At 37.1% G+C, this 18,163-nt stretch overlaps 1 protein-coding gene across 2 annotated transcripts in view; it reads left to right on the plus strand.

The window, feature by feature from the left end:
• The window catches only part of ARHGEF7 (Rho guanine nucleotide exchange factor (GEF) 7), a 70,438-nt gene extending 52,499 nt beyond the window's left edge, over positions 1–17,939 (plus strand). The window contains exons 15-18 of one of the 2 annotated variants that reach the window (XM_010293957.1): positions 1,474–1,563; positions 13,675–13,774; positions 14,376–14,430; positions 17,029–17,939. In XM_010293957.1, coding sequence (XP_010292259.1) covers positions 1,474–1,563; positions 13,675–13,774; positions 14,376–14,430; positions 17,029–17,151 — 368 coding nt within the window. In that variant the 3' untranslated portion in view covers positions 17,152–17,939. Of the gene's footprint in view, positions 1–1,473; positions 1,564–4,793; positions 5,009–13,674; positions 13,775–14,375; positions 14,431–17,028 lie in introns of those variants that run through there. The other variant, XM_010293958.1, reaches the window with a different exon arrangement.
• The last annotated feature ends 224 nt before the right edge of the window (positions 17,940–18,163 follow it).

The following is an 18,163-nucleotide window of genomic DNA, read 5'->3' on the forward strand; positions in this document are numbered from 1 at the left end:
TTGTGTCAGTAATTAGAAACTTCTGTTATATGTTGGTGTTCCTTTGACCTTTTCCATCTGCTGGAGCTGTAAAAGTTTTCCACTGAGGAACTTCTATTGAACTTAAAGCTTATTGATAAATAGGTTTGGGTTTTATTACTTACCTACTCTGGAATCCCAGAGATTTATGGGCTGTGTTTTGAGAACTGCTATGTCAAATTAGCATTATAGCAGACAAACAAAAATAAGGTATTTCAACTGAATTCCCTCACAATACTCATTTCAGAAGTGAAATATTTGTCCTGCTACTATAATAATATGGTGCTGCATTCTAACCACAACAAAGTCCATTCATTTTTCTTGCCTCGAAAGAGAAATACCATGTACTTCGGAGTACCTGTGTCTCTTAAACTGTGGGGAGACTATATCAGGCCAGGATAATTTCTGCAACAGTTGCCTTGTCAGCTGATCCTGACAAATGTTTGGACAGTTGGCTTTGTTCTGGTGATACTATATCACAAAAGCTAATGATGCATTGGCTGACAGAGAATACTACTACTACGTTTTGATGTTGAAGGCAGTTCAGATTCATGCAGCGGAAAATCTTCAAGACTAGTTTTTTCCTCAAGGTTTAGGGGCAGAAAAACAGGAAAAGTGCTTTTAGAACGACAAATTGTCTTGTCCTACACGTAAACTCCTGGTTCCATCTAAACTAATGGTAGAGGTACCTCTAGATTTCAGTTTGACTGGAATTTAACTCTGTTGCAAGTGAACAATTTGACAGCATTTTTACTGCATTCACCAAGGAGAAGATTTGCTGTGGAGCTCTACTTTTAGGAAAATTGTCATGTAATCTTGAATAGTTAGATTTTTTTTCAGTGGTGCTGTTTCTACTTTAAAGTCCGAGAAATTTAATTACTTCGCTTTTCATAGATAGACTTCGGTGATAGTGACATCTTTCTTACTGCACACTGGACTGAAATTGTACTGATGTATTTATTATGATGTTAATTCTGAGTTTAATTTTCAATAGTGTGCTGTTAAAAGTGGTAAATCTGATATATATGCAAAACTCAAAAGTGTTCCAAGATTTCTGTGAACTAATATTCTGTTCCTTGATTTTTTTATTAAATAATGAAATAATATGTATATAATAACCAGGGTGTACAGTTTTTTTCAGTTTAATGGCTGCTTAGTTTAGAACCAGAGTGATCACACTTCAAAACATGTTCTGTGCAGCTTCAGGTGCTCAGAGAATTTCTTGAATGTGCAGGTAATTGCTCTGACTTTGGTTTGGAATGCTTGGGAAAAAACCCATATTATGTCTTTTTAAACTGTTACTTTTGCTTATTGCAGTTTGATTTTTAAAACGGGATGATAAAGAGAATTTTATAGGGTTGATTAGGCTGAACTGAAATGTAATGATTTACAAAGGCTTTTCTGTATTAAGAAACATAACTGTGTTTAAAATTCTGTTTTTCCCATTGATTCTAGGTACAGCTGCTTTAGAAGAAGATGCTCAAATTCTTAAAGTCATTGAAGCATATTGCACAAGTGCCAAAACACGTCAAACTCTAAATTCAAGTAAGTTAGAAAATACTGAAACTAAACCACGGATTAGATAGTTTGCAAAAAAAGAGGTGTATATTCTCAGGCCTGTGCAAGTACCAAGCTGGTCATGGAAGAAATACTAACCTGTGTCTGGCTTAATATCAGTGCTGAGTATTTAAGTATTGGATGCCAAGGAGTAAGGTTAGAGACTATAATTCTTTCAGTATTTTAAAAAAACCTCAAAATGAAACAAAAAACCAAACAAAAAAACCCCCAAAAGTGACTACTTGTCATGGTTTAAAACTGCACAAAACCTTGACCAATGAATGAGAGGTGTCTGAACTGAGTATGTCCATTGATCGGAATGCTTTTTGATAAACTTCAAGAAGCTGGTAAGTAGTGAGGAGGAACAAAAGTCATAATTTTGGAGGAGTGTATTTTTGTCTTGTTCTGTTCAACAAAGACTTCTGCTATGCAAAAGTAACCTAGACGTATAAAAATTTCTTTTCTTTTATTGCCACTAGTTGTTTTTAGTATTAACTGCAAACTTTAATCCTATCTCATAATTTCAGGAGAAATTGTTCTCAGATCTGTGCTACTTAAAGCCATTTTTAGGTTCTCAGATCAATACCTAGCTTACTGAAAACCTGTAACGTGCCTCTGGGATCCTACTTCATTTAATCCAAATCAAGGTTGCCATGTGGAGTTCCTCTGTGTTGTAAGTAAAACTTTGCACAAAGCAGGGGAGTCCACGAGCATGTGTTCCATTTATACAAGAAAGGAGAAAATGCTGTTGCGTTTGTTCCGATTTGCACAGTTTTTGCACTGTTGAATACCGATTTAATTCGGGGATCCTTGGAACACAGTATAATGATCCTGAAGTACTTGGCTGGTTTTGCTGTTGTCAGGAACTAGAAGAGTGGACATTATAACTTATTCCTTGTCCACTAAAACTGTTAAAATTTGCAGTATTAATCACTGGTACTGCTACCCTCAGCGCTCGTGACCGTTTTACTTCCAAGCAAAAGCACTTTATGCTGACAATTGAGAAGCCTCAAAATGCAATTGCAACCTTAGTTCATGGATTTTCCTAATACATTTTTACTTACTATTATCAACTTGAAAAAATTCAGCTACTTTGTGTTCATATGTACTTCAAAATGGGAATATGGCCCATGTATTAGACTGTAGAAACTTTTGCAGTAATGGCAAAAACCTTCTTTTTAATTTTTCTCTTTTGATGAACTGCAAGTCTCCCAAGGTGATAAAATTAGCTACTATTACATATTTTTTTATTAATACTAATCTATTCTATTGCTCTACAGTCATTACAGTAGTGTCTTTAATTGGATAAAAGGAAATGAATGTATTCAAAATTCTGAATATATGTATACTGTTGTTCCAAACAAAACTAAATGAGCTGGTTGCTGTTTAGATGTCTCAACTGTGATCTATTGATTATTTCCAAGGATAATGTGACAAGAAATGGCTGGGGAAACGTTTGCACTTGCACAGTAGTGTGTATGTATGCAGATATAAAACTGATAGATTTTTTTTTTTTGCTTTTTTGCCTATTTTTTCTTTTCTATGTATATTTAAGAAATATACATAGTGCTGTGGGTATCATTGCATACATCAGAAGTCAGTAGCTTTTATTTGCTCTTAATTGCAGCAAGCAACAATTTTTTTTATTAATTAAACACACAGCTGCTTCATTTGGAAAGAACAGTGTTGTCATCTAAGACTTTAGGTTGCAGAAGATCCACTGGAATTGGAAATGGGAAAAAAAACATCATGCTGGAATTGCTTCTGTGGGAGCAGTAGTCAGTGTAGAATAGAATGAGAGAGTTGCCTGTCATCCTTGAAGTATGCCCTTTTTTTACATACTCCTTTCTTACCTCCGTGTTAATATTCTGCCAGTCCCTATCAGCACTCATTTGGCAGTTTTCCTACCTGTACCTTAGTCCAAAGCCCAAGGGGTGCTGCTTTTGGCTGCTTTTGGCTTTTTAGAGCTATGGCACCAGTGCAAACTGGTAGAGAGTGGCATTAGAGGTAGCAGAGCAACTTTTTTCACTTGTTTGGGTGGGGAAGATGTGAGGTTTAATTTGGGGAGACAGATGCAAATAAAAGAACAGAGTTTCACTTTCTCCTGCTTCTTACATACTGAGTTTATTTTCTATTTCTGCTCCAAATGAAGGCTTAAAGTCTTCTGCAATATCATGTGTATGGTGGCTCATAACATGGCCACCTACATGGTTTCAGTCTTCAGATATTTCCAGCTTTAAAAAAAAAAAAAAAAAGAGAGAAAAAGTGTCCTTGGCTATGTTTGACCAACTACCCTACATGTCTTAAAGTATTTAACTGGAAGATAGATTCAGATAGAGGTGTGTGAGGGATTGGGATGGACCAGACCCTGTTGCTGTTAGCTTCTTGGCCCTGTTTTTCTGCCAGTTAATTTACTACACAGTTAAACAAAATAACAAGGGGTACAGGCACAGAAAATCTGTAGTTTGAGAGTCCCCTTGAGTGGGTGCAAGATGTTGCTGCTGATTTAGAAAGTCAGCAGCCCTGCTCTGCATGAGAACCTTTGCTTTTTCCCCTGCATTTTCCTTTTTACAATGGTGACACAAGCGCTTCTGTGGCTGTGTTGTGAGCTGGTGGGGAAACTACCTGCTTGCAAAATAATCTTTTGTAGGGTAAGTTTTCATCTGAAGCTGTTCCCTGACCTGGTTCACCAAGCAGCCGTACAAATGACTGTGTCATTGCAAGGGAGGGAAAGGATGGAGGTACAGATGCGTGGTGGGGAAGGAGCTGTTGCTTTTCATATCAGCACTGGATCATGCTGGCTCACTGTGTTTATTGCTCTGTCCCCCAGTCAAATCCCCTCAGAACTGGCTCCATACTTCGTAAGAGCCTAACTCCCTCTTCCAAAAAAATCTACTTTCAAACAGGATTTTGCTTATTCAAAATTCTCAACTGAGGCTGCTTAGAAGCTTAAAAACCACTTCAAAAATTGTATTGTAACAGTTCAAATGTTATTACATGCTGAGTGTAATTTATACCTAAACCCCAAACAAATTAAAAAAAAAAAAAAGGAAAAAAACTTTGGTGCCTATTTAACAATATTTTCTCTTTTCCTTCTCTTCCCATCACCTTTTTGCTTTTATTTCATGTGTTTGGTTGTGGCTATTCCTTACGTTCTCCTCCTCATCCCACCTCTGCCTATCCACATCCACCATTTCATTTCACCTGTACATCCTTAGCATGGCAAGGCACTGACCTGATGCATAATCACGTCTTGGCTGATGATGACCAATCAAGTCTAGACTCCTTGGGTCGTCGCAGTAGTCTTTCTCGTTTGGAGCCTTCAGACCTCTCAGAAGACTCTGACTATGACAGTATATGGACAGCCCATAGTTACAGAATGGGGTCTACATCTCGTAAGAGCTGTTGCTCATATATCTCTCACCAGAACTAATGCACTTCTGAGCTTTTTCTTAACAAATGCTTGTTGTATCACAGCCTGCTTTTCTTAGATGTTTTCTTGCTGTTCCTTGTCTCTTTAATGTGATATTTTAACAACTTCTGAGGGAGCTTCTGAAACTTCAGTTATACCTGGTGGAAGGCTCTATTGCCAATTCAATACACGTACAACAAATGAGTAATACTAAACAGTGTATACCCTGTTAAGGATGATATTTCTTGAGGGTTTTTTTTAATTGACAGATGTTAATTTGTAGCTCTGAATGGTCTTTTTTTCTTTTTGACTTGGTCAGTGTAGCAACAGGTCCTCTCTTCTATTATTTGGTTTCTTATTTTGGATACAGCACACTTTTGTATTTTGTACTGAAACCATACTGGTTTGTGAGTCGAGTGCCAGCAATATGGAAATACCTTAGCAGTAGTGGTTGGATTTTCTACATATTACTAACAAATTACAAAGCTGGTAGAGTAAGAAAAACACAGCTTAAAAAGAAGCAGTACAAGAGCTGTAAAATCATTGAGATATTCACATTTCTGGCCCATTTGTTTGGAGATCATTTGCTAATCCACAAAAATTTCTAGTTTTATACTGCTGTCTTTTCCTCATTGCTTAGACGTTTATACAAAGGACTGCACTGCTCTCTCCCCGCCTTGAGTCTGGCAGTTGTCATGAAAACCCGTCAGTCCATGCTCATTACACGCAGTGTTTTGATAATCTCATGTTACCTATGGTCATACTGTCACTTTACTGTATGCAGTAGTGTGGCAGAAAGCAGGGTCTAGATGTTTACTTGCCTGTTAAAATACAGAGCTGACAACTCTCAATTGACCATTCTTCTTGAAAAGACGAGATGAAAATGGTTCCCCTGATGGAGGCTCGAGTGTTCAGCATCTGAAGCTCTAGGTACAACTGCGATCGCATTGGCTTGTTTGAAGTTCTGAATAATAGAATGCTTGGCTTTTGGGTTGTGCTGTTTGGAGCATGTCCGTGACAGATTTTATTGTGTCTCGTAACTTCTCTCACAAGCAGGTTTGTTTTCAGCAGCAGCTCTTCACTTACAGTTGTGTTGGCTTTTCAGAGAACTGTGACATGCTGTGCACAGCTGGAGGTCTCAAACCTGCACCTGGGGCACTGCCGGGGTGAAGTGCGTGTGTCTTGTGGATAACATAACTGGCATCGAGACAAAAGTGACACGTTTTCTAAATCTTCATTAGCATTAGGGAAAAGCATGTGCTAAAAGGACAGTTTCTTATTTTCACCAGGGTCCCCAGATGCAATTCCCTTACCCCTTTTCAAGTAAGCATGTTATCCAGTGGTCAGGTATTACTCTATGAACAAGTTCAGAATAATCACAATGCAATTAACGGCCGCCTGGGAACTTGCTCACACACTGTTGAAAAGCTAATCAATACCTTTCTGCAGGTTACACAATCAGAAAGTTAGTAATTGCTAGACGTGCGTGAGTCCAGAAGGTGGTCAGTGTGGAGAATCTATTTCAAAGTGGTTCACATCTGCAGATTTGCATTCAGTCTTGTTTGATCACCTGCTTTATCCTCTCTCGCTGTTGTTGGCATTCAAAAATGTGACTAACAAAAGCAGCAGTGCTTGCTAAGGAGGGTTTTCAGGGGTACATTTTACTACTAGTTATATATTAATGTAATGACCAGGAACCTGTGTATGTTGAACTTTTTTCGAAGTGGAGGAGTGTTACTTAGAGAAATAAGATCTCAAGTACGTGTGCTCCATACCATTCCACAGCGCATTTGTAACCCACTTCACTCCCCTCTTTCTTTCAGTCAGTTTTTGGTTTTTTCAACTTACATGGAAAGTATGGGTTGTTTTTTTTCCTGTTTCTTAAGCTGTGGTGTTCTAGTTGAATAATGTTTTCTGCACTGGATAAATGAGAATTCTTTTATGTCTGTTTCATGTTATATAGTGTAAATATGAGTTTGAAATACAGTTGTTGCACTTGAACTTTCCTTATCACACAATGTTTTGTTATCCAGATCCGAAGATTTTATTGACTTTCTATGCACCAAAGCTTTGACAGTTTACCACCATTAATTATTGTAGCATTTAAGTCATTAACTATTATCATAATTAGGATCTCTCATATTAACATCAGCGCACATTTGAAATCATTCCATGTCTTCAGTGTTATAGGCCATAAGCTGTTGTGAACTGATTAGGAGTATTAATGCAACATGCTTAAAAAAAAAAGGCAAATGTGGAAATGGTGGTATTCAGTCCAAAGGTTCAGTGTTTCTATTTTTGTGGAACTTTAGTCATGGTAATAATAGTACCTTATGTTTATGCAATTCTGTAAATTATATGTGTACAGTTACAAATACACTGGAAGGATGGAGAATTAATTAGAAGGTAGGTTCAAGCCATTGTCAGCCCCTCTTCACATGGCTTATGCAGTGTTTCCATAAATTAGTATTTGCCATAAATTGAAACCAACCAATATTAATTGGGTGTTTTGCGTAATCTTGCCAAAACACAGTAACGTGTATATAGTGACGTAAAACATAGGGAAAAAAAAAAATATATATTGTGCACTTCATTTGTGAATGGGAGAAGCCATCTTTAGTAGGTGACTGCTTTTTGAAAATGCAAAATGGATGTATATCTGTTGCATTGTACTGTACAGTATGCATATTGTTTGTGGTTGCATATATCAAGTGTTTTGTTTTATATAAAAAGGACATCTGTTATGTACAGTTGAAATAAATTTTGCATTTGCTAGACTGTGACTTTAATTATTACACAGGGGGAAAGGACAGCATAACTTCTAAGTTAACACTTAATTCCCTCTTCTCCCCATGCCTCCTTTCTCTCCCTCCCTTCTTCCCGGAGGAATCAAATGCTGAAGTGAAAGAGCTCTTTCGACATAAGTGTGTAATCTTTATTTAATGTATTTGTCAACTACAAGAAATTCAATGCAATGTGAAGTATGTATCCTCCTGTATGCTCTTTTTTTTAAATAACTATTCAGATATTTCAGAGATGTTGCCATCTGTAGAATGTTCTTCTGTTGCCTCACTCTCCCCTTAATTAATTTTATTTTCTTCTTTTTCATTTTTTGAATTGGTGTATTCTCCATAAAAACATGGGCTGAATTATTGGAACATTCTAAAACCTACTTCTGCATGTCCTGTTACCAGAGAGAAATTTTGAGTACGATACTGGTTTCTATAACCTTACATATTTTCAAGATTTAATATTATAACTCTTGTTTTAAAGATAAAAATATCTTTACTGTTTCTACTTAAAAGATGCTTGTATTTGAGTGAATTTAAATAAAATGATAACCTAATATACGTACTAAAATGTTTACACCAGAATGAACAAAGTAATTGGCTACTTCTATTAAAAGGTCATAACATTTTTTTGCTATGATTGTAGCAACTCTGGTTTTGGCCCTACAACCCTCAGATTAGAAGTTTTTGCATTGGTTAGTGAAGTACAGAAAGTTTAGTGGGATAGCTCTTTCCAAATGTTGTCTTAGAAATATCCCACTTCTTCAGATGGTGTATCTGTCTTTCAAACTCTTTGATTCTGTTCTTGTATGACCAACACTTAAATATGGAGTTGTATGTGTTTCAGTCCACTTTAATTATTTTCGTTTTACTTGTCAAAACATTTTGCTGTAAACTGCATAGACCTGTTGTCCGAGTCATTTGGGGTTTTTTCCTATTTGTGTATCACTCTTAGTTTAAAAAAAAAAAAAAAAACCACACAAAAAACCCCACTTCATGCCACAACCTTTTTTGTTACTCCTAAGTATTTGGAGGGGGAAAAAAACCATAATAAAAAACAAACAAAGCCACGAAAACCCAGTGAACTTAAGTTTGGCCTGATGTTTGGATTCCATTTGGTTGTTATCCCAAGAAGATATTAAAGGGCTCCCTTTTGACTTTGGCAGATCTGTAGCGTGAAGGATTTTTTTCCAATGCTTTAATTTCAACAGACACAGAGTCTGGGAGCACCATTTTTAGGTTTCTTCATATTAGGACCTCATCAAAGATTCATTAAGAAAGAGAAGGTTAATTTGGGATATCTGCTCATCCACTTTTAACATCTTTAACTAATGCAATGAAACACAATGTTTTCAGTGACAAGTAATTCTTATTTTTTGTCTGACACTTGCTTCTCCAGGAAACTTACACATCTGTACATACCAGTGGCTAATGGTAGATCTAAACAGTTGTGTATGCACATATTTGTTTTTCAGCGGCAAGTCAGACTTCTGTCTTTGAAACTCAAGCAGGTAATTTCAAAAAGCTTCTTAGCTTATGAAGAGGGCCTAGTAAAGTTGGTGAAAAACAGAATTGTGTATTTACAAGTACTGTTTCTAATTTTTGACCTTTATTGTGCCTTGTTCCCCTCCTTACTTCTCCCAGTCACAATAAAGGTATGAAAAATTGAAGAAAACAGCAATACTTAGGAGCTGTGCAACAGAATCATTGCTGATGGCCACAAATAATGCCGTGCATTTTTTTGAAATTAGCCACTGTCCCCATGGCTCTAGCTTCCATTGCTTAATTGTGACTCGCTTCACATGTCTGCTAAAAGATTCATAACAAAGGACCAGACTGATTACCAGTACCACTCCTTCTGAAGCCTGGTGTCTGTCAGGAACCAGCATGGTACCATAGCAACCATTTTTTAAGATGTCATGCTCCTTTCGGAGGAGAGTGAAAGTCTGGGGTTGTGCAGTTATGCTTGCAAACAGGCATCACTGAGAACCTCTGTGGTGTTCAGTCTGCACTCTAGTTTCTTCCCATTTTGGTGTTAAGACCATACTGGAGGGCTAGGAGTAATCTTCTACTAGTTTCAGACAGGTATAAAGTGAACTGCTGTCATAAAGTCTTTCAGGCACATAAATGCCCAAACAGGTTTCAGCTTTCCTTTTTTTTTCCCAGAAATGCTTGCTGGTGTGGCTGATTGATTAGGCTGGAAAGGGGTATCAGACACTGAAAACTAAAAGCAGGGGAGCTGCTAACTCACAGGGTGTTCTTGTCTCTCAGGTGTTCCACCAGATTACATAGTGGGTCTCTAGCCCTGGTCTGAATGCCAAGTGGTCTGTGTTATTACTTGCTTTACTCTGGAGGCTCCAGTTGCTAAATCTATGATTTAGGGTATGGTATTGGCAAAAAGTATTGCAGTTCTTTATTTTCCACTCTAGGGCTGGGAGATACTAGTATTGAATAGATACCTTTTATTTTCTTGATGGAATTAAACTGATGGAATCTTAGTTGAATCTTGATCATAGTAGTCAGTTGTTTTGCCTTAAATATGCAATAGACTTCAAAAACAGTAGGGTCATTCTTCCAAGACCCTGGATTTAGTAGTTCCCCATTTAAAAGTTTCAGCAACTTACTCAGCCTTTACATGTGTTTGCTGATCTTGACGTAATTCTGTGTGTTTGCCAAACATCCCTTCTTCTCCCATTCACCTTACTTCCCTCAATATCCTGAAAAAAGGAAAAGGAAACAAAGGGAAACCCTGTTTTGTAAAGCTTTGGGTGGGTGAGGTTTTCCATCTCTCTTCTTAACTACTACTTCTGGTTGTGTTGTCTCAAGGTGATTTAGGGCTAGGGTTGTTGGAGGTCAGTTTAAACATTGTCTTTTGGCCTGTTTGACTTGGAACCAGACTGAGTAGTGTCTCTTAATACAATTCAGTATGAAGCTTGCATGTTTAGGATTGAGAAATGGCAGATACGGCAAACTGAAGTAACTTTTGATTCTCCTGCTCCATTTCCTGAAAATGTGGAATACGTCTCAGAGGTGCATCCAAGTTGCAGCAACTTCCTAGCCTGTCCTTTTACTGCACCTCAGCACGAAATACCCGTTGTGCTGTAACACAACCCTCTCTTCATGTCCTAAAGCTGTAGCTTGTAAACTTGTTTGATCAGAAATGGTTACATAGAGAAAAGCCATAGAAAACCTGGAGGCACAAGGTGCAATTTGCCAATTGAATATTGCCAAGTGCCAGTAATGAGATGACTGCTTGAAGTCCATTCTAGATACATAATTGCCAGAAAATGGGACTTTAAAAAAAAAAAAAAAAGAAAAGAAAAAGCTTCTAGCATAAATGGTGCGGAAAAGCAGGACAGTGAAGTAGCTTCATTTTGCCTTTAGAACTTGGCACATCAAGTCTGATGTTACTGTGCACATACTCATTTGATGACAGGGTCTGTTGTTGCAGGATAGATGGACTGTGTGTTTGCACTTTTGATACTTAGCAAGTGCTTGTGGGGTTGAGAAAAAAATGATCCAGAACAAACAAAAAACCAAACCCAAAACTCACAAAAAGCAAACCAAGATAAAGGAAAACAGAAGTTTCCTGCATAAGTACAAACTGTAAGAGCAGCGAGGGTTCTGAGATACCCTCAGTCATGCAACTTTTTTTATTTGTATTGGAGCAATGAAGTTGAGGGTGAAACTTGTGATATCCTGAGTTCCATAGTAGCTAATGTTCTGTGTGACAGGAAGGTCAGTGGTCACACAACAGTTTTGCATCATATAAATGTGTATGTGTATGGTGTGGTCTCCTTGTGTGTTGGTGAACCTTTTGTTTTTAATGAAACTGCATTCTGTGTCTCAGTATTAAGTGTTTACTGTGCTATGCTGTACATATATCAAGATAATGCTGGTGTAGACATCTGTTTTACATGCATGTGTGTATTTAGCTGTACAGCTGAGGCATCTTTTTTTTTTAAAGCTGTCTACTCCATGCTCTTTCTGCTTTGCAAGGACCCATGTTACTCTGACCAGGCAAAGACAATTGGATGCAGCTCTATACAGAGATAAATACAATGCACTGCTCCACTTGGTTGAAGGGAGTCACAGGCAAGAAACACGTGGCAGTTCTCTCCTTTGGTCAGTGTCTCCCTTGGCATGTACTGGGCTGAGGTGCTCCACATTGGTACAGAGACCCAAAATGTAGTGATCTGGTAGCAGCTGGTGCCAACTAATTCCTAAAATAACACTGTGTTATTTAGGTGATCTGTGTTACGTCTTGGGCTCGTAAAGCAGAGCAGTAACCAATTAACTGAAATAAATATTACATTTTACAATTTGAGATTGACAGTGCATACAGGGAGACGTCCTTGAGGTCCATACAGAGTTTGGAAGTGCTTGTTCTATAGGTTGTTCCTTCCCTGAAAAATAAGTGGGAGTGGATGGGTATTAACCCTTAAAAGATTTCTTGATTCTGTAAGATGATGAACTTACAGCTTTCAAGGACAAGATGCTGTTCTCAAATCTGCAGTTATTTTTATTCCATAAAATTTTGATCATCATGTACGGATACATTAGATCTTCACTGTCAGCTTAAGGAAACTTTTCTTCACTAAAGGGCGTTTGTCATTGATCACTAAAATAGTTTAAATAGCTTAACATGTACTGCTAAACTACAGTCCCTACAAGCTCGTTGTTCAGAACTTAAGACTGCAGCTGTTAGGGAAGTTAGTATTTTTTTATGAGCTTGATTTCTTTCATTTTTTGTGTGTTTAGATTACGTATTTTATCGTGAACCATAAAAGAAAAGCACTGTTACCACAAAGCAGCAGTTCAGCAAGAGTTAACTAATTTCTCCTGACGGGGATGCACCCTGTAGTACTTAGTTATCAGTTCAAACTGTCCTAAACTTAAGACATTCCTGGTTAGTGAAAGTTCGTTACAATGAATTGGTAGGCAAGTGTACTTTGTTAAAAATTATTATCTTGGTTAAAATATGCAAGACCTTTAATGCCTTATCTGCTGTGTTTGAATTCTGAACAAATGCTTAGGTATCAATTTATTTACAGACCTTCTTTTAGAAAAAAAAGCTTGTAATTTGTTGCAGCCTAATTAAATAACGCTTCTGGAGTACATACTTTATGTATGTATGAATGGATGCACATCTCTTGAGCTGTAGGTTTTTCTATTCAGAGCTACTTTTTTAGAATCTATGTATTATCTTGATGTTATGTAATTATTGTGGAAAATGTTTTGAAGATGTTGGAATGTTTTGAGTTTTTATTGTCAAACCATTAAGTGCTTTTAAAAACATTAAATACAAAGTATGCATTTGATTTGGTGAATTTATTATATGACTAAAAGGCCATCTGTAAAAGCGTGTGTATATGTGTATGCACACACAATTGGGATATTTATAGTGTTTCAGGGGAAAGGGATTTTAACTGTTGTTTTCTTCCATTGCTGTATCATTTGATACCACTATTCTGCTCCTTACTGATGGAGTAATTGGTTTAGAGTGGAATTATTTCTTGGATTTGTATCAGTGTAAGATCAGAATCTGTCCTTGAGGTTTAAATTGCTGTTACTTAAACACATCTCTCTCTTTTTCTGAGTCAGCCATAGTGAATTGGTATAGCTTTTACTGATAGTTGAACAGTGTAGTATCCCCATCGATGACACAGGAGTTATGTCAGCAGTAGGATAGGAATATCAGACAGTTTTTTGTTGTTGTAAGGCTGTGGTTTCAAATGTAAAAAATGTGTCAGTAACTTGTGTGTGTGGAGGAAAGGGGGAAATGGAAAAGTGATACACTTTGGTCACATGGGTGTATCAGGCAATGAATGAAGTAATCTTTAAAATGCCCCAGCAATATTTGTGAGTTGCTCATTTTGTAATTTATTTTTACAACAGGTTCCCGTAAAGAATCAGCTCCTCAAGTCCTGCTTCCAGAAGAAGAAAAAATCATTGTAGAAGAAACTAAAAGTAATGGTCAGACTGTTATAGAAGAGAAGTAAGAGAACATTTAATGAATGATGGGTTAAACCAGTAAACTTTGCACTCTGCCTTCTCCCATCTCCCATTTTAGTAGTGTGTGTATGGTGTCTTTGTGGTAGGGAACCAAGCTCTTTGGAGTATGTGGCCAGTCTTTTAAGTGCAGTGGGCCTTCATTTGAAGTGCTTGTAGTCTGGTTTCTTTGTATATGCTATGCAACTTACTCCTTACATGCCAAAAAGTGCCATGTTTCACTTGTAAATAATTTTTCCAAGTGCTGCAGGATTTCAATATTGGTGTCATCTTTCTAGTTAGTGTGGTGTCATTCTACTTTTGGTAAGGTGTGTGTTGGAAATTAAATACAGTTCTGTTACAGAAAGCAGTAATACAGAAACCAGTATAGGTCCATATGTTCTTGAGGTGTGTCCTGTCACAGCAGCTGGTGACAGGTCCTTGCTTTACTGAATATAAATTGGGATGAGACAGGTTTTTTAGCACAAGTTTGAAATTAGCTGTTAGCACTGGGTTTGGGTTTTTTAATTAATTTCATCTAAGTTTTGTCTAATAATAGATTTGAACATGTATTTCTGCAAACCGATCATCTTCTTTTTTCATTTTAGAAGCCTTGTTGACACAGTATATGCATTAAAGGATGAAGTACAGGAGTTAAGACAGGTTGGTAACTTGCTACATTTATAGCACCATGGAGAATGGAAAGATGAAAGGCTTATTATAAGTTAATGCGGCTTGTAAGTTGATTCACTCTGACAGGAATGAACTTGAATGTTGGACTAGATTAACTGGTAAAAGTAAAACATACCAATTTGACAAAAAACACCCTCTTTTCTGGTTGTCATCAATCCTTGGAGTACCAAACTTTGAGAATAGCATTAAGTATCCTCTCTCTGAGGTGACTTACTAAGCTGTGGTTCAGTGGTTCAAATTTATTTTTGGTTGTTACAGCTTACAAGATGTTGAAAGGTGTAAGAAAATTGAGTTCTGCATCACCAGCAAGATAAGCTTATAGAGACTGTGAAATAGTATTTGCTCTAGAATGTATAATTGTCATAGTATAAATGTCTGTATCTATTCAGGCCTTTATTAAAGGTCTTTCAGTAACCTGAATACCTCTTAGGAATCAGTTCTTAAAACCTCTCATTTGCAGACAAGAGTCCTTTTCAGTGTCTGTCAGGTGTCCTGTTTTCTAATGAGGGCTTCAGGTTAGCTTAGGGTGCTGCTTTGTCACATGGGGCACTTGTGCAAGATCTCAACCTGAGTTCCTGGTATGGAAGTTGCAGCCAATGTTTTAAGCTTAAGTATCCAAAATGAGGTGTTTAAAAATATCTTTTTCTTGTCAGGAAATTACCTGTTTAAACCATGTTAATGCTGCTGAACATGGTCATTGCTTAAATGTGTAGGTGAAAAAGCATTGAATTATCTTCACTTTCCATTTTGTGAATTTGCTAACTGACCTTAACAGTTCTGACTCAGGAAGTAGGATAAAATCTCCTGTGTTAATGTAAAATGGTTTTGTATTCAAATTACTTTAGGTTTTGGGCTATAAACTTTAATCTGAATACTTTGCCTATCTGTAAGCATGCCTAGTATGTCTAAGGGTGTTGTGCATGTTCCTTGAAATAGGACAGTTGATGTCCTAAATAGTTAAATTCTGCTGTTTACAACATATAAAGCGTGTGTATCCCAGGTTTAATGCAAATTTGACAGTCTTTTTAAAAACACAATTCATGTACTACAAGCAGCAATAATAACCCTCTAATATTTCTGTGGCCTGGCTGCTTTTGTGCAAAGGATAAACGTGCTGCCTCACTGAGGCCCTGCAGATCTCTGTGACCCTGACAAAGTCACCTTCTCCTGAACTTCAAGCAACAGATCCCTTTTCTGATGCCTTTCCAAATAGACAGTCTTTTCAGATTCTCGCACCTTCCAAAGCCAAGACCTACTAAAGTCTGAGTTCACTTTCTTGTATACCAGGAATCTCAGCTGAGAAGCATTTACTGGTCTACTGCTGTTGTGTTGCCAACTGGAGAAGTTGCAGAAATAATCTCTGAGCTGGGAGGGTCCCAAGTGACCAAGGGCTTTATGGATAAAGGCTCTCTGGGAGTGCATAGTACACTGGTTGGTGTAGATCCCAGACTGACGGTTGAAGAGTCACCACGCAAAGTGGGTTCCTTCCCGTAGCAGCTTCCATAGGTTATTCATAGCTGTTGCTCCACAGGCACTACACTTGAATAGTACAGTCCTGAATTGGCAGTAAATAAATAAAAGGAAAAGAAATTAAGTCCATACCTACAAGAAAAGAATGAAATTCCTGAGTTTCTCAACAGACTTGAGTAGGGAATGGAGTTAGGGAGGTGGCAGCTGTTGATCCCATCCTGTTTCTAGAAATGTCTGTGAATGACAGCCAGTGGGAGTCCAGTGGGACAGACTTGTTTGTTAAACACCTGTAGACTTCTTGTCTTGCAGCCTTAATATAATGTTGTCTTATCTTCTGGTTGCTTCCCCACTGTTGCCAGCATCACCTTGGCCTGTACAGGATTAAACAATGTAAGCATTACTGTGGTTTGGTCAGTGACATGCTTACAGTTCTGTTGTTCATGGTATTTCAGTATTACCTGATGGTGCTAAATATTGAGAACCAACTCATTAATACACATGCAGAGTGGTGGTGTTTCTTGAAATTCAGACTCCTCTTAGACTGTTGGTAGTCACCTGTCTGGTTTAAACTTTAGTTACAGAACACTTTCCAGAGATCATAATAGTTTTCAAGATACTTCTTTCAACTGTTTACTTTCCTAATGAAGGAAGTTAATCTGCATTAAGTTACAAGAAGCTCTTCTGAGATTGAAACTAGTTATAGTCATGGGAGGCTCTTAGAGGGGATATTTATACTTACTGCTCCATTTCCCTTCTCTGTTAACAACAAATGTATTCTATTCTTCTTTGATCAGATTTGAGCAGAAGAATTCAAGATTATTTGCCATCTGTTACTAGCACTTGCATTATAAAGGACCCCTAAGTATAAATAGGAAATAGCTCAGTTTCCATTTGGTGGGTTTTTTGCTGCATTGTGTGAATTAACTGTGTGTAACTTGTGAAATTTTCATAGAAGGCTTTGCTTTTGAACAGCTAATAGCAGTCTTACAAATTCTGAAGGCTTTTGTCAGTAATTGACAGTGTATGTGGTCAGAAAAGATCTGCTAAAAAAAACCAACACCCAAACCAAACACTAATATTTCTGTCTCTATTAAACAGGATAACAAAAAGATGAAGAAATCATTAGAAGAAGAACAAAGAGCTCGCAAGGACTTGGAGAAGCTTGTTAGAAAAGTTCTAAAGAACATGAATGATCCGTCTTGGGATGAAACCAACTTATAATTAATTTTTTCTTTTTTTTTTCTTTCTATTGAAAGACCAGTTGTAAAACTGAGCTGGGAAGCCTTCTGACATTAGTCAGTGTTGCATCAAGAGCACTACAAAACAGGATTTAACTGGATCTAGCAATTTCTTGCTCTCAACATACAGAAACAGTCAAGCCATTTACTGAAGCAATCTGTACTTTAAGTGTGGAGACCGTGGATCCTGAACTCTACTAAACTTAATTTGTTTGCATCTAAATTACCTCATCTTGCAGAAAGTGCAGCACCTGACTAAAAGTCCATGTTTTTCAGTGGCTTTTTAATTAAATATGTATTTTTCTTGTAAATATCTGTAATTTTGAATGCATATGTGATGGATGTATCAGGGCTGATATGTTACTTTTTTCTCTTGTTGTTATAATGATCACAAGTGTTAGAAATGACGGCAGTACTGTCTTACCTAAGAAAGGTCAGAGTTCTTTGCGGATAATTGTGGATCTGTTCCAAATTACCCACTCATCACACATGCAAATTTAAAAATCTATTTTTCCCATTGACCACTGTATTTAAATCCTTTACTGTTATTTATGTCTGTGCATACATTTTTAAACAGTTTACAATTCTTTAAGAACAGTATTAAAATACAGAAGATTGTTTATTGACAGTATAAACAATTTTTAACAAAACTAATGCCCATAATTTACGTTCACATACACTTGTTTGGCAGACTGATCTGTTGTGCTTTGGCCACTGAAAGACTGATGTACTTGCCTGCTTTTTATGACTGTGATTTTTAGGTGTTTATGTACTACATTTTCTATTGTGCTTAAACATACAGCTGGCTGATAATTTAATAGATCATACAGTTTGTTAAAAAAAAAATCAATCTAATCCAGAATTTTGTGAATAAATTGTTGCTATTTATATTTTATGGTCACAACAATTAAATTTCAGCTAACCTTTGTGCTTAAGACACATGGGCTAGGCCAAACTTCATTCAGAGCTTTGTTTTTATACCACTATGTAAGGCG

The sequence above is a fragment of the Phaethon lepturus genome, unplaced genomic scaffold, assembly GCF_000687285.1.
Source record: "Phaethon lepturus isolate BGI_N335 unplaced genomic scaffold, ASM68728v1 scaffold12139, whole genome shotgun sequence".
NCBI lineage: Eukaryota > Metazoa > Chordata > Aves > Phaethontiformes > Phaethontidae > Phaethon > Phaethon lepturus.